The 15,486-nt window shown below is 44.9% G+C and overlaps 1 protein-coding gene across 4 annotated transcripts in view; it reads right to left on the reverse strand.

Annotated features, from left to right (window-relative positions):
• Positions 1 to 15,376, reverse strand: part of LOC102381708 (cat eye syndrome critical region protein 2) — a 140,738-nt gene extending 125,362 nt beyond the window's left edge. For 3 of the 4 annotated variants that reach the window (XM_025198813.1, XM_025198812.1, XM_025198811.1), the window contains exon 1: positions 15,359 to 15,376. In XM_025198813.1, coding sequence (XP_025054598.1) covers positions 15,359 to 15,364 — 6 coding nt within the window. In that variant the 5' untranslated portion in view covers positions 15,365 to 15,376. Of the gene's footprint in view, positions 1 to 14,554; positions 14,573 to 15,358 lie in introns of those variants that run through there. The other variant, XM_025198816.1, reaches the window with a different exon arrangement.
• Positions 15,377 to 15,486: the final 110 nt, after the last annotated feature.

Below are 15,486 nucleotides of genomic sequence, written 5' to 3' on the forward strand. Positions count from 1 at the left end.
CTGATCTCAATCTCACATGCCATGCATGCCACCATGTGTGTTCAGGAAGCAACTAGAATTAAACCATGCACTCATGAAGCTTGTGACCACAGTATTCCCTGCTACAAAATAATTAGATTTTGGACTCTTTTCAGAAGAAACACTACACAAGATCTCATACACAAGCCAAGGTTTGCATTTAAAACTCCAGATTAAATCTCATCAGTTTACAAATAGGATGTTTTCATAGCTACCAGTCCTGAAAATTCAGACTAGGGTTCTTTCTGGCTTGTACATCAGTAGTAAAAGAAAAAAAAAAATCTACAGCTAAAATTAAGTTACTTTTGTTAGCAGAAGTGTTCTCCTCTCTCTGTAGGAACCTGCAGCTACTCCTCACTTAACATCATAATTACGTTCTTGAAAAATACGACAAAGCAAAACAATGTTAAGCGAATCCAATTACGTCACAGTAATTACCTACCAGCAGGTGGTGGCCAAATGTTATAACCGAACATTGCATGACTTTAAATGAGTGTGTTCTCCAATAGATCAGCAACATAATAATGAAACAACATTAACCAAGATGACATTAAGTGAGGAGTACCTGTAGGTCAATCTCTCATTTGACTCAGGGGCTTAAGAGGCCACACTAAGGCCTCTTCTGTTTCTGCCGCAAGAAGTTTTGGCAGTAGGCAGCAGTCACTACTGGGAAGCTGCCAGCAAACATACACACCTGCACAGCTTCCAAAGGCTCCATGCAGATCCTGCCAAAATTATGTGGGTCCACTATATGAGCTGTGCTGGCAAAGTGAGCCATGCACCCTAGGGTGCCACAGCTGTTAAAAGGCCACAGCAGCTAGCAGAAGCTGCAAGTGTCTATAGGTAGCTTCTATCCATTCCAGGGTGGTAGCAGAAGCCTTCTGTTGCTCACAGCTGGCATTGCTCTACTGCCAGAGGAAAGAAGTCTGCTATCACAGGGATCTATGAAAATGGATACATCCACTTGAGCTTCTCTATCAAAACTATGTAGGGTGGACCAGGCCTGAGGGAATTCTGACATCCTACTGGTTCAAGGCACTGTTGAAGATCTAAACCAGTGGTTCCCAACCTTTTTGGATGAGGCATCTTTCACTGGGCTTGAGGCACTCATCCACAACTTCTGTGAATTGAGTGGCATGCAATTTCAAAAACTAATTTATATATAAATATTACAGCTCTTACCTCACTGCCCAAGCCCTGTGTAAGAAGGGTGGGGGACAGGCAGGAACAAGCCTGAGCCTGGCTTATCTGCTTATCTCCTCACACCTACTTAGCTCCCCACACCTTCCTGCACCTTTCAAAGGACTTGTGGGCAACCCAAGGTGCACCAGTGCCCTGGATGAGAATCACTGAACTTAACAGTACACAGTGTGGGTTTAACACTTATTAATCTGTGTAAGGGTGCAATATGAACCAGGCTCAAGCCCAGGCAACAATGGCAAACACCTGCATTCCTCAGAAGTTCTGCAATGTACATTCCTACCTCTCAGCAGTGAGACTGGGTTAAGGAAGCAGATTTCAACCTGATCTCCACAACTGCCAGAGTCCCCACAAAATAAATGGTCAGACAAAGATACAGTAGTAAAAACCATACCCCACTGAGAAGCACACAATAATAATGCACTGACATGCATCTCATCCATGTCTGAAAGAGTCATCCCCCATATCATGGCCATCTGCAGATGAAGTTCCTCACCCTTGTTAAGTCTGGGCATTTGCCAAGGCCAACCAACACTGGCCTGTTCACCCTGAGAAGGAGACCCACAATTTTACCCTTCATCAAAATATTGCACTGCTCCATGCAGAAGCCCACATCTAGCTGGGATATGCTTCCTTCTTTCATTCCTTAATGAGCAGTTCCAACATAAAGCAGGATTAATGTGGAAACTAGTTAGAGTTAATCTTAACAGAGAGCTGTGGACAATTTCCATGTTCCACAACATTATCCTGAGTCTGAGAACATTCAGCAATGCTTTGTTTAGGGAGAAAAAAAGTAGCCTGAGACTCCCCATTACAGAAGACTTTTGGCTTGTCATCCCCCGTCCCCTCCCAACACACACACACACACACACACACACACACACACACACACACACACACACACACACACTCCCTCCGCAGGGCCTCCTATAGCTGGTTGGGATCCCACAGATCATAGAAAGATAATCCATTGCAGTACTAATGCACTATTGCAGCTGTCCATGGAGAAAATCCCCTTTCAACCAAAAACCCCCTCAAGCCCTTTGATCCTCTCCAACACACAATTATCTTAAAGGCAAAATGGTCCCCTATGCCCTGACACCTCATATTGGGCTGAAAGAAAAGAAACCAGGACTGCTCTCCCATGTTTATTCTACATGGCTGCCCTGTCCTACAGGGCAACACAGTTCAGGCTTTCAGCATAAGCAGCAAGTCTTTATGGTTGTGTGCCTGAACACACTGTGTGATCATAGCCTGCAGAGACAGAAGTAGAATAGAATTATTTTAAAAAAAGTGTTTAGCACAGACTCCTAAAACCCAATTAAAATATGCATACATTTTCTCACCATTTATGTTGTTTATTTTGTGCAATGCATCTACTTAATGAAATTAAAATAATCGGTTTCGCCACATGCTTGGGTTTAAACATTAGAAGGAGAATGTTTAGAGGGACACTGTCAACTCAAATTAGCTTCTGAATATGCCAACTTAAAAATAATTGTTCTTTACAAAGAGCATGCTCTACTTTACTATAAATCCTTTTTTTTTTTTTTAAATAAAAATGTTTAAATGAGTCATCACCTCTCCTTACTTCAGTGCAGACGGCTCTTTTGGAAGGGGCTTGTGTATATCACCACAGACCATGCTCAGGATCACCTTTCTGCTGTCTTTCACTACCTGCAAGTATGCCTCTTGCTACCAATCCAGTTACAGCTTTCCTTCTGCTGCTATTTTCTGATAAACACCATCAGGCAGGGCACATCCTAACACAACAGTGAAACTGGCTCTATGCAAAGCACTGTCACCTAAAGTATATAAACCATCTAAGAACACACAAAATCAAATTTCTCTAATTTCCTTCACTACTGTATTGTTAGGGGTATCCATTAAAATTACTAAGTCCAAAATGACAGTTTTATAACTGTGTATCTCTATTACAACACTACCTGCTTACCACTTAGGTAGCATAACCAAGCAATTTACATCACAGGCCTAACGCTGGTTGACAACATACCCTTTAAACAGCCCCAACTGGAGTTTTTACATAGTATGAGCTTTTACAACATACAAGACCACATTGGATTAATTGGCCACCTCCCAGCTCCTTTCCCCCCACACAGATTATTTTCTTTACATTGCTAACAATGACCAGTTGCATTTAGTAATCAAAGTCTTAGGTCAGTGATTCTCATAGAGGGTACTGTGGCACCCTGGGTGCTTTGAGATCCTTGCTATGCAATGTCAGCACTGTTAGGTGTGCAAACAGAATTCACAGAAATTTCAAACAGGAATCCACTGTATTAAAAACATGCTGATCTGCTATGGTCTTTCCAAGCTCTTTGCAGAAGAATTACTCTATTACTTTTCTATAGTCAAAAAACCAATTGCAAATTAAGAGCTGGCATTTCTGAGAAGTCCCTTGAGTCTAAAAAGGTTGAGAACCACCGTCTCAGGGCATGGACTCACATAAGACTTAACATAGTTTAAACATGAATGAGATACATGTACAAGCCTGTTAAACCAGTTTAAATCTGCCTAGAACAGTTCAGAAGTGTACCTGGAAAATCAAATACTATTTTAAACCACATTGTCTTTCTGGACTTTAAGAAGGCCTTTGACACTGTCTCTCACCCCATTCTCATTAATAAACTGAGCAACTGTGGCACTGATGCCTATACAGTTGGATGGGTCAAAAATTGGCTGATGGGGCGCACCCAGACAGTGGTGGTGGATGGGTCATACTCGACCTGGCAGGATGTGAACAGTGGGGTCCCCCAGGGCTCGGTCCTGGGGCCTACACTGTCCAACATCTTCATCAGTGACTTGGACGAGGGGGTGGAAAACACGTTGTCCAAGTTTGCCGATGACACCAAGATGTGGGGAGAGGTAGGCACGCTCGAAGGGAGAGAGAGGCTGCAATTAGATTTAGACAGACTACAGAAGCGGGCAGATGGTAATAGGATGGGCTTCAATGTAGATAAATGCAGGATGCTGCACCCAGGAAGAAGGAATCCACAGCATGCATACAGGCTGGGGAGCTCCCCCCTTGTGAGCACAGAGACGGAAAGGGATCTTGGAGTCATTATTGACTCCAAGATGAACATGAGCCGCCAATGCCAGACTGCAGCCAGCAAAGCCAACCTCACCTTGTCATGCATCCAAAGATGCATCTCAAGCCAGTCCAGAGAGGTGATCCTCCCCCTCTACGCGACATTGGTCAGGCCACAATTGGAGCACTGCGCCCAGTTCTAGGCACCGCACTTTAAGAGGGATGTGGCCTGCCTTGAGAGGGTTCAGAGGAGGGCCACCTGCTTGGTTGGAGGGCAACAGGGCAGGCCCTACGAGGAGAGGCTGAGGGACCTGAATCTGTTCAGCCTCAGCAAGCAGAGACAGAGGGGATTTGGTGGCTGCCTACAAACTCGTTAGGGGAGATCAGCAGCAAATAGGAAGGGTCCTATTCCCCCCAGCAGCACCTGGGGTGACGAGGAACAATGGCCAGAAGCTGCTGGAGAATAGGCTCAGGTTAGAGATTAGGAGGCACTATTTCACTGTTAGGGTGGCTAGGATCTGGAACCAACTTCCTAGGGAAGTGGTCCGCTCCTACCTTGGGTAAATTCAAAGAGAGGTTGGATGAACACCTGTCTGGGGTCGTGTAATCCCAGCGTGTGCTCCAACCAGTGGTGAGGGGTTAGACTAGATGATCTATTCAGGTTCCTTCTGACCCCTAACTATTATGAAACTCGACTGTGAAATGGTTCAATGTTATGAGTAGACACCAAACATTCTGTGACAGTCTGGTCAGTCTTACAGGCATCCCACACTGCACTGCTCCTCGCCTCCCACAACATGGTGCTGCAACTGGCCGCTATAATATGTAGCCAGAACTCTACTGCTCCCGCCTCCCCAGCCCCCACCTTTTCTAGTACTTTTTTCTTCTTCTTTTTTTTTTTTTTTTAACAATGAGTTCCCTTGCACTGTTTGCTCAATAAAAGCTTTCTAACAACCAGCTGTGTCCTCACTCCCTACTCTACTGCAGCACCTCATCATGCCCCCACAGCTCCTGTAATCAAAAAGTGCAGGTCCAAGTATTTCCTATGCTCCCCTAAGGCAGGCAAGCATACTGTAAGCTTCATCCATTTGCAGGTTTCTCAAGTTTACTGAGCTCATGTTCAGGAAACAAGGGAAAGCAGGAAAGTGACAACCCCCACCCCCTGCCTGCCACAGTTCAACTACCTGCTGGGACTCCCAATGCACAAGTGCAAGCATACACACCCAGTATCCCACTGTAAGGCATAGTGGCCTTTGGTGCCCATTCTCATCCACTGATGTCAGAGCCACAGCACTTCACACAACTGTGGCCTGGTTCCCAACCAGTGACACTTTGGAACAGTTCAGTTGTTATGCATGTCTGCACCTTTAAGTTTAACTTCTACCCACATTGCCTTCAAGGCCCTTGAATATAAACATGTCTCACTTGCAATGAAAGCAGTAGTTCTTCTTCACTTCTATCCCATGTTTTGGCGTTATGAAGCTTCCTCTCCTCATAGACTTAACCAAGGGAGAAGCCACTGAAAAACACTGTTCCACCAAAGAAACAAAGGCAGGACAAGGCCCTTCAAGTCACCTTTCATATGACAAACCCCAGCACTCTGAACATGGCTGATAGTTCCCCACGCAGGGCATATGAGGCCTTGTCTGTGATAGAAAGATGATCAAATTCAAATTAATTGATTTGAAGGACACCAGGCCGATACTGATGGCTGATTTTTAAGAAGCCATATTGGCTGATACCGATCCGGATTGCTGATATGCAGCTCCGCAGCCTGGACAGCAGCAACCAGCTGGTAAGTCTGTTGTGGGGGAAGGGGTGGGGTGGAGGGAGGGAAAGGGTGGGGGGAGACAGATTGAGGCCCCAGTGGTGAGGGAGGGAGTGGGGCTGGGGCAGGACAGGGTACAGGATGGAGCTGCGGCTCATCTGGGGGGTATGGGAAAGGGGGGGGGCTCCTGCCGCTGCACACACCCTGAAAGGGCATGGAAGATGTATACCTCTGGATCTGTGTGTAGGGCAAAGGCAGGCTGCCACTGCGGGCTGGGGCCAGGGTGGCGCCGAACTCTTCCTGGTGGGGGGCTGGGCTGCACTTGGGGCAGGCGGCAGCAGTGCTGAGGAAACTATGAGGGCGGGGGGAGCATTGCAGTCACCCCAAAATTCACTGTAGCCTCCTGTCCTTCCTATAGCCCTCTTCCCAGTGTCACCACTGCCCGCCCCAAGCTCAACCCCAGCCCAGCCCCTTGCCAGGAACAGCCCAGCACAGCCCCAGCCCCAGCGATAGCCCGCCCTGCCCCGTGCACAGGTCCGGGGGCACATGCCCCCCTGGGATGCATGCAGCGGCAAGAGCCACCCCCCACCATGTGCCCCTCAGATGAGCCATGGCTGTGTCCCGCGCCTTGCCCCACTCTGGCCGGGCAGTGCCTGCCCCTGCCCTAGGCCCCACTCCCTCACTGTTTGTGGGGGCCTCGATCTGCCCCTCCACACCCCTTCCCTCCCCCCACCTGTTCCCCCACAACAGACTTACCAGCTAGTCACCGCTCTCCATGCTGTGGGGCTGTGTTCTTGGCCACCTGTGTGCTGCGCTGCAGATGCACGCAGCATTTATCGGCCACATTAGCCAAAAGAACCCCAATTGCCAATACAGTCAATTTTCCTTATATCAGTGCCAATCTGATGTGGGACCAACATATCAGTGGCACCTCTTATTTCTACCCTCGTACTTCAATTCTCTCCTACCAAATTATGTACTAAGACTAACCTCTGCAGTCAGATTCCAGCATTTCTACCCTTGCTGGTATTTCACAGCTTAAAAAGCTACATTTCAGCTAAGTATTTAAAACAAAAAAAAGTGACAAAGCAATTCAGCAAACTTTAAGAGGAACCACCATTAAGGGCGTGTAGGTCATTTTTGGACCAACACTCACAAAGTCAAAGCAGCAGTAGTTTGTGTTAAGTTAATTCAATTGAAGAAAGAAAAAAAAATGTGCGAAGACAGAAGAAAAATGTTCTGGCAACAAACAAAATACACTAAAATCCTTTTTCCTTATCAACCGTTTCCTTAAACAAGCCTCCAGACCATTTCTAATTACAGAAGTAGTCCACCTAACAGAATCTGCTAACATGGCCTTCCAAGGAACCAGAAGAGAACAAGGACACAATAGGAAGGAGACTTGCTGAAGGGAACAGATCTGTTAAATTAACACATTTTCTGTCAACCAAATCAGCTGCCCCTAGTGCTATTGTTGCTGAAACAATGGAGACCCCAGGAATGGGCACCCATTAATAGGAACAAGCCTGCTGAAAGGATACACTCTAAGGCACAGAGCTTGTGTGTTTAACAGGATTCTCTACTGTAAGGAAGGAGGAATCACTAGGCTGCATTGTTCTCACAATCACAGCAGATGCTGTTGCTTTTACTGACGAGAAAAAAAAATCATGTTCATAAACGTCTAGGACTAGCTTCAAACTAGAAACTATGAATTTGGTTACTCTTAACTCCTTGGCTTTTGTCATTTTTCTTCAGTCCTTTTCTTGAGGAATTTTTCCTTGAAAAAGCCTATGAAAGCATCCATAGGCATTACAAAGGTTAATTCTTCACCCGTCATGCAGACACTTAACAGATGCCAGGGGCAGAATGGCACAGCTATGCAGTGCTGTGTGAGGAAAGAAAGCTCACAGTTAAGCAGGTTTACTCAGAAAGTTGCACCAGTTTAACTAAGGTGTTATTTTAAACTGACTTAGTTAAAAGGTGAAAACTCCTAAAAAAAAAAAAAACAAAAAACAAAAAACCCAAAACAAAAAAAAAAACCAACCCCAAAACACCCAATGCCTGGTTTATAAATCAGCATAGACCATATAGAGCAGGGGTGGGCAAATTGTGCCCCGCGGGTTGGATGCGGCCCATCAGGCCAGTCTATCCAGCCCGCAGGGTCCCTAAACATTTAGAAAATTAATATTTATCTGCCCCTGGCTGCCTGTCATGCAGCCCTCGATGGCTTGCCAAAACTCAGTAAGCAGCCCTCCGCCTGAAATAATTGCCTGCCCCGGTATAGAGGCCTGCATCAGTTTAACTGTGATGCTGACATTCCGTGGCTAGACAAGACTTCATATCAAAAATTATGCGTTTAAACTGTTATAAAAACCAATTTCACAAGGATTTGAACTGACTTAACATAACTTGCTTGTAAAACAAATGAGGTTAAACTGATACAACTTAATATATTATGACAACTCTCTAAAAATCACTTATTTTCTTGTCCCCAGACTTGAGTTACCCTTATTTACCAATTAAGGGGGGCCATGAGAAATTCTTCTAAGTGCTCTGTACAGAAGAAAGAAGTAAATATAAATTGAAGGTCATTTGAGAGAAAGAGAAGGGAAATCTGACAGGCCAAATCTTCATCTTCCTGAACACTTCTTGGTTGCTCCCCAATGATTTCTCCAAAAAAATGTCATCTACTCTTGATTTTCAGGACACTGCACTCCTTTGTTTCTCTCATCTCTCTCCATCTCCAAGGGTGTCCTAGAATTCCTTTCTTGCCCACTCTCAGAGTCTAAATGGACTTGTGAATTTTAGAAAAAAAGAATCCTACCAAAGCTAACACAAGTTCAACTGCACCACCACTGAATACCTGTGAAAGCCCTAACAGGTCTCAAGAAGCATACTAGTAAAAATGCCAGAAGTGCTGTTTACGCCAGAGCTTCCACCAGTAGTAGTGGTCTACACTACAGTCTGCGATTCCCTAGGACCAAAGGTCTGGGTGGCACTCTTCACTGCACACATTTAAACTACCATCTTGCAAGCCTTCCTGACCCGTATCCCTCCAACCCGACAAATATAAATCTGTCTCTCAATATCTCCCCTTGGAGGTCTCACCTTCTTGTTCAAGTGTCACATAACCAAAACAGACCAACTTGCTTTCCTGAGGTACCATCTGACATTTCTCTCTCTCAACCCATACTCCCAAACTGTGCTAGATTACAATCTCCCTTCCCCCCCATGAGATTCAGGACTTCTCTCCCTTTTTTCTGTCCACAGAGTGGAACTCTTGGGGCCCTCATCACCTTCTGTTCCAATTAGTGTAACTGTTTCCTGACCTCTATGACTCTGATCTCAGGTCCATTCAAAATACTGGTGCTGAAATAATCTTCCTTTCCTGCTGTTCTGGCCATGATACCCCTTTCTCTGTATTCATCTGTTGGTTCTCTTTTTTCAAATACTACATTGTGTCCAGCGGTGTCAAACAGCCACAAACCTGTATTCAGCAGTCTGGACTATGTGAGATTAGAACAAATTTTAAGTACTCATTAAAAAATAGGTTTCTACATTATCATGGTTATAAAAATGTAAACCAACTGTAAACATGTGTTTTCCCGTCTGCAGACAACTTGGAATAACAGCTCCTATTAATCTCAATGACCTGTTGATTCTAAAGCCTAATGCTGGCACGTAAAGAGGCATTAATTATTTCTGTGCTTAGCATTTTCAGCAGATAATATAAAGAAGGTGGCAAAAGCAAAGCTCAAGGAGGTGGAAATTGCAGCTTGAAAGGCTAGGCAGAGTGAAGAAGATACTGACAGAGAAGAGGTAGAGAAACAAGGATGAGAAAAGGAAAAAAAAACCTGCAACTGATTCTAAAGCTCTTCCCCCCACTGAGTTGTACTCATTGTGATAATAAAGTACTTAATAAATAATTAACAACCAATATTTAGTGCCTACAGAAATATCATATTCCACCACTGGGAGTTCAGTTATGGAACAGTAGGACAGTCCTGCATTTACACACCCTTCCACGGAGCTCGGAACTCTTCACACAGTAAGGTTGATGCACATTTTCTACTCCTTAAATTCACGCCTTTCTGTAATACATTCTCAGTCTGCATCTCAGCTCATTGAATACCACCTCCTCTACTCTGCCCACAATGTTAGTCCTCCATGGACAATTTGTTTTCTTCTCTTGTAAACATCCACATCAGCTATGCATAGAACAATCTTTCCAAACAGACTGCAGAATAGCTCACAGATGATCTTTAAATACTTCCAGATCTGCCTTTACTGCAGTACCTGCAAGAAAATGCCAACCAACAGCAGACAAAATGCTAGTAGGAAACTCTAATCTAGGTCTTAATTAAAAGATATGTTTAAGTAGGTTAACATTTTCTAGCTATAACCATAGCCAGACTACCTACCTGCACTTTTTAATGCTGTTATGCTTGTTTCTATTCACTGATCTGTTACACCTATTTGTTGCTTTTGTCAGAATTAAGCTAAAAGCTCTTCCAGGCAGTGACCATTTTCCTCTCTGTCTATTGTCAAGCACAATGAGGCCTCAGTCTTCAATAGGTCCCCTAGGTGCTACCACAGTACAAACAACCATGAGATGGTGATGAACCAAAAGAATGGTTGTAGAGGTATGGGTTTAATAATATAACTTTGTAATGCATCATAGATGCCGCTCTTTCTGTGAATCAGTTACAGCTCAGAAAAAAAGTTCTTTAGCTGCAGCATCATGGATTACAGATGGACCTAGGAACAGAAGGGACAAGCTGGATAGAGTGGTGATAAATCCTGGGGTGAAACAATATCATCCACAATAGTAAATGTAGAAGTGATGCTCTGCAAAACACACTGCTCTGATGTTGAGGCCTTCTCTCTAGTGGGGAAAAATCTGTTAAAACAGTTGCAGTTTAGTGTGAACAAGCTTGTCTACGCTAATAGCTTAATACATGCCAAAACCCCACAACTTTCTCTCTTAAGTCGCACTTAACCCAAGAGAGGTTTCAGAGTGGAAGAGGGAAGGACAGAGCAAAGTACAAATCATACCCTGCTCCCTCCCACCACTGGTACGTTTTCCAGAAACAGTTTCAGTGCTTACACCAACAGAAGCACAAGAATGGAAGGCCAGGGCCGAATAGACAAGTAGAAACAACACGCAAGAAAGCTGAACAAGTAGGTGCTGAGTTACACGAGATGAGACGTGTATAAGAGGACCACTGTTATTCTTTGGGGAGGGAGAGAAGTAGCAGGGATACAGTCAGCAAGAAAACACCAATGAGAGAGAGAGAGAGAGAGACATTTAAAGCCACAATGAAGTTAACAGCAGAGGCAATTTGCCCGAAGGCACTCTTAAAAACCACAGGAAAAGATTTATATTTTCTCGATGTAAGGTGGCTTTCCCCTTTTGCAAATAAACGAAGTTAACAGCAATGTCTTGACTGTTTTCAAGCACATACTTGAAAGTCACCTCTTTCTGACCCACTGAGGCAGAGGTTCTTAAATAGCAGTCCATGGCTCCCAGAGCACTTGCTAAAGAAACCTAAAAAGCTGGGTGGTCACATGGTTCTGGCTCATTTCCAGTTTCTCAGCTGTGTTAAAACACAGCTAAGAATACTGAAGCTGCTATAATAATGGTTCTGTATGCCACCACAGATGGGAAGGGTCCACATGTGGGAGATGCCGTACACCAACATACAGTCCAGATCATGGTCATGTCTCGAAGTTAAAAAGAGCTAATGTGACTGAAGAAAGCACTCTTTTTATATATGAACAGGCTTACCAAGAAGGTGAATAATCTCTGTACTATGTACTAAAGGTGTGTGGGCAGGCCTTCTCACCTTGAACTATCATTGGAGAGGATCAGGGCAGACACTGATAGTGTGGCAGATAGTGGCAGCTACCACAAAACAAAAGAACATTTATTTTCAAGCGGAACTGAAGTTTGCATGTAACAGCTGGCCCTCAAAGTGATCCTTAGCAATGATACATAGTATTTCACTATACAACCAACTACCAAGGAAGATATATACATGTTTAAAAAAAAAAAAAAAAGTCTTTGTAAGATTGAGCATGAACCTCAAACATGTCCCAATGCGCACATATGCATTCACTCATGCCCCACTGAACTTTTGACCTGGTCGTGGCTGAACCCCTCCTGAGTCCTCTGCTGCGTGATGCTGTGTAGATTTGAAAAGAGGAGCCCTGTGCCTTGTCAGGCAACTGCATCTGCTGAAGCCAGCATGGGGGCTTGCTGTTCGACACCCCTCCTTCCCATAACAATACCCAGAGCCTGGCCTGATGGATGCACTTCTTTATCTGAGCCAGCCAGCTTCGTAAACCCACTCTCTTTCTCCAGGCTCTCACTACGCAATGATCCAGGAAAAAGAAAACAAAACATCTGCTTCCCAGGTTTCTGACATGTACAGCTGCTGATGGCAGCCCACATCTGGAAGCTTCACTTTCTTTCAGTCCAAAAAGAACAGGCAAAAGGTTTGCATTTAATAAGAAAAACAAAAGAGCTCAGCTGTATCACTGTACTAAAAATCAAAGGGAACTTTCCAAGCATCAGCAGCAAATCTGCAAGTGAGGCTGCCTTCCCCTCGTCCCTCATCACCACTGTGCATTCCAGCTAAAGATTACCTACCAAGGGAAGAAACATAGATTTGTATCTTTTTCCCATTTTAGCAGGATACATGGGGGGGTGGGGGGGGTCCACACACAAAATCTAGACACCATCTAACCTGGAGAACCTCAGGGTGACTGAGAACCAGAGGAATTAAGGAGACTAAAAAATAACCAACTGAGAAGGGCAGATATTTTTAAACAGAATCACGATTTACCTATTATTACAAATTTCACCAATTTAATTTAGTTGGCCTAATTAAGTGGCAACCTCTACCCCATCTCTCCTGTGTGTAAGCAGTTATGCCAGTATAAACATGATTATTAGTATAGCTTATTCTTGTTCACAAATCAAAATAAGTTATACTTGTTTAAAGTAGAGCATCTAATACAGTATCCACCCTAGGGCTTTTAACCATCCCTTAATGACTAGGCCAATAAAATTATAATACACCAGCCCCTACTTTTAGATTCTGTTGGCTGGTTGGTGGACTTTTGTTTGTTTTGGGGGTTATTTTGATAAAAACTGTTTGAACTCTAATGTCCAATCAACAGTTAGCAGAAAAGGTATCTTTGTTGAAGACTCCACCCCAATGATCCTTCGGTGAGATGTGCTAGTGCTAAATACACAGCAAAAGCCGAGAATGTCTTCCAGGAAAACCAAGGAAGACCAGAATGGACACTAGCAATATTTTAAAGTCAGAAACAAGTGAAAAAAGTCCTTATATCGCCTTCATACACTCATGAAGTAAAACAAAATATGTAAATGAAAAGTCTGTAAGTAACCTGTAAGGAATAAAAAAATTTTAATGGATAAGACCTATTTTACTAACAACTGTTATGAAGATTTGTTCACATGCATGGTGCAAAATGCCTTTCCTTCTACATTTTTGGAACAACTAGTTTAATGGGGGAAGGGGGAGAACGGGACATTAAGAAAAATCTATCAAGCATCCAAACTGCCTGCTTTAAACTGGGTGTTGGGCAGGGAGACGGAAGGCAATTCACCCTGCATAAGGGAAAACAGGAAGTTCTCACAAATGTCTCTCTCCTCTTACACCATATCAGTTTTAATCGTGGTCCTTCAACAAGTTTCCATATTACTCTTCTATCAGACAGGCTCCATGTTACTGATCATGACAGTGTGTCTCACATGCTAAATTTAATCCTTTTCAAGCCACTTTCAGTAAGGAACAATATGCTGTCCATAGGTACAGATGTTTCCAGGTAGGACTTGCACAGCCCAGTTCTACCCTGCTACATCCTCAGTACCGGCTTAGGCTTTCCTTCCCTTATCCTTCTCCCCACACTGCTACCCCACCAAAGGGGTCAATTTGTTCCAAATGATATTAACTCCCCCATCCTAAGCAAAGCCCAATTCCACTTCACTTGTGAAGCAATCCAGATGCTAATTGCCTCCTAAGGTGAAAGGCTAGTGCATTGGGCCTTTTATCATTGTAAATGCAGTTTCTTTGGAAGACTTTGCACTGCTGGGCCAGAGAATCTCCCCTTTTAAGGTTTTCCCATCAATTGGGGGGGTGGGGGGGGTGGGGGGAGTTCCCTTTGGCAGGGAGTTGCATCACTAAGAGATCTCCCCTTTCAAGATTTAACACTGCATATGGGATTCCCCCTCTTCAGAAATTCACATCCTGCTCCAAGAGTTTTGCCCTCCAAGAATTCACACATCCCATTGAACTTTAAGCATCTCTGGAATTCACATTCACTAGGCAATTACAGTCTTAGAAATGCTGGCCACCTTAGTATGCTCCCAGTTTACTGCCAGAAGTAGCACTGAGGAGAAAGACAAGGTGCTTTTCTTCCTTGCAGCGTTCAGAACATTTATGCCCTAACTACAAACGTGACATGTTCATGGTCAGACCTATACTCACACCAGATATCTGAAAACGGTTTCCCAACTTAGAAAATAACGATCCTTCTATCTCTTGCGGAGAGACGCAGCATCTGTGGCTTTTATGACTTCATTGAAATTTCCATTCTGCCCTCTACAGAAATTCTTTGGAAGTTGCACAATGAATATAACGTTCCTCTAATACATCAATCGCCCCAACAGGAAGTTTTTGGAGCACTTCAGCAGGCAGTTCTGAAAACACACACGCTCTCTCCTGGGCTCCAGAAGGGAGCATCCAACCCCTGATGGAGGCAGGAAAGAAGCTGGGTTTTTTTGTTGAGCTGAAGAGACCGGACAACTTCACAACACCCGATGCAGCTCCCTTCTTTGTGCGGTCCCGTTTCAACAATGCCGACCGCCCGGCTTGATCAAACCCGCGCAGGGCGCTCTCAGCCCCATCCCAAGATTTGCTTTCTTTCATGTCTCCAGCCCAGGGTGACACTAGCACAGGTCACCGCAGGACAAGCTCCTCCCTATCACGGCCACCATTTTGGGTCGTGTTTGGGGAAGGGAACACCAGTCCATGCTCTTGAATGCACAAGTTTCCAGACAAGGCACCACACGTGCTGCCTAGTGGGCAGGGGGAAGAAAACGCCAGGGCTGCCCACTGCCCACGTGGGTGGCAGACTCACACCGAGGTCAGCAGCGCCCCTCAAACTGGCTTCATTTCTTCTATGGTGAAGGAGTTCCCATCAACTCCCAACGTGTCCCCTCCACATCTTGCACCTTCCTCCTCCCACCCCCGGAACCCTTGCTTTGACCCAGCAGCATCTCCCACACCCACCTCCATTCATCCTGCAGCCTCCCGCCCCCCGGGAAGTTTGGAAAAGAGCCTCGGGGAGCTGGCAGTGCCCTCCAGCTGGTGCACCCCGCGGGGGACGAGCGCCCTCCTGCCCGCCTTCGGCGCCGGGC

The sequence above is a fragment of the Alligator sinensis genome, unplaced genomic scaffold, assembly GCF_000455745.1.
Source record: "Alligator sinensis unplaced genomic scaffold, ASM45574v1 scaffold87_1, whole genome shotgun sequence".
NCBI classification, from domain to species: Eukaryota; Metazoa; Chordata; order Crocodylia; family Alligatoridae; genus Alligator; species Alligator sinensis.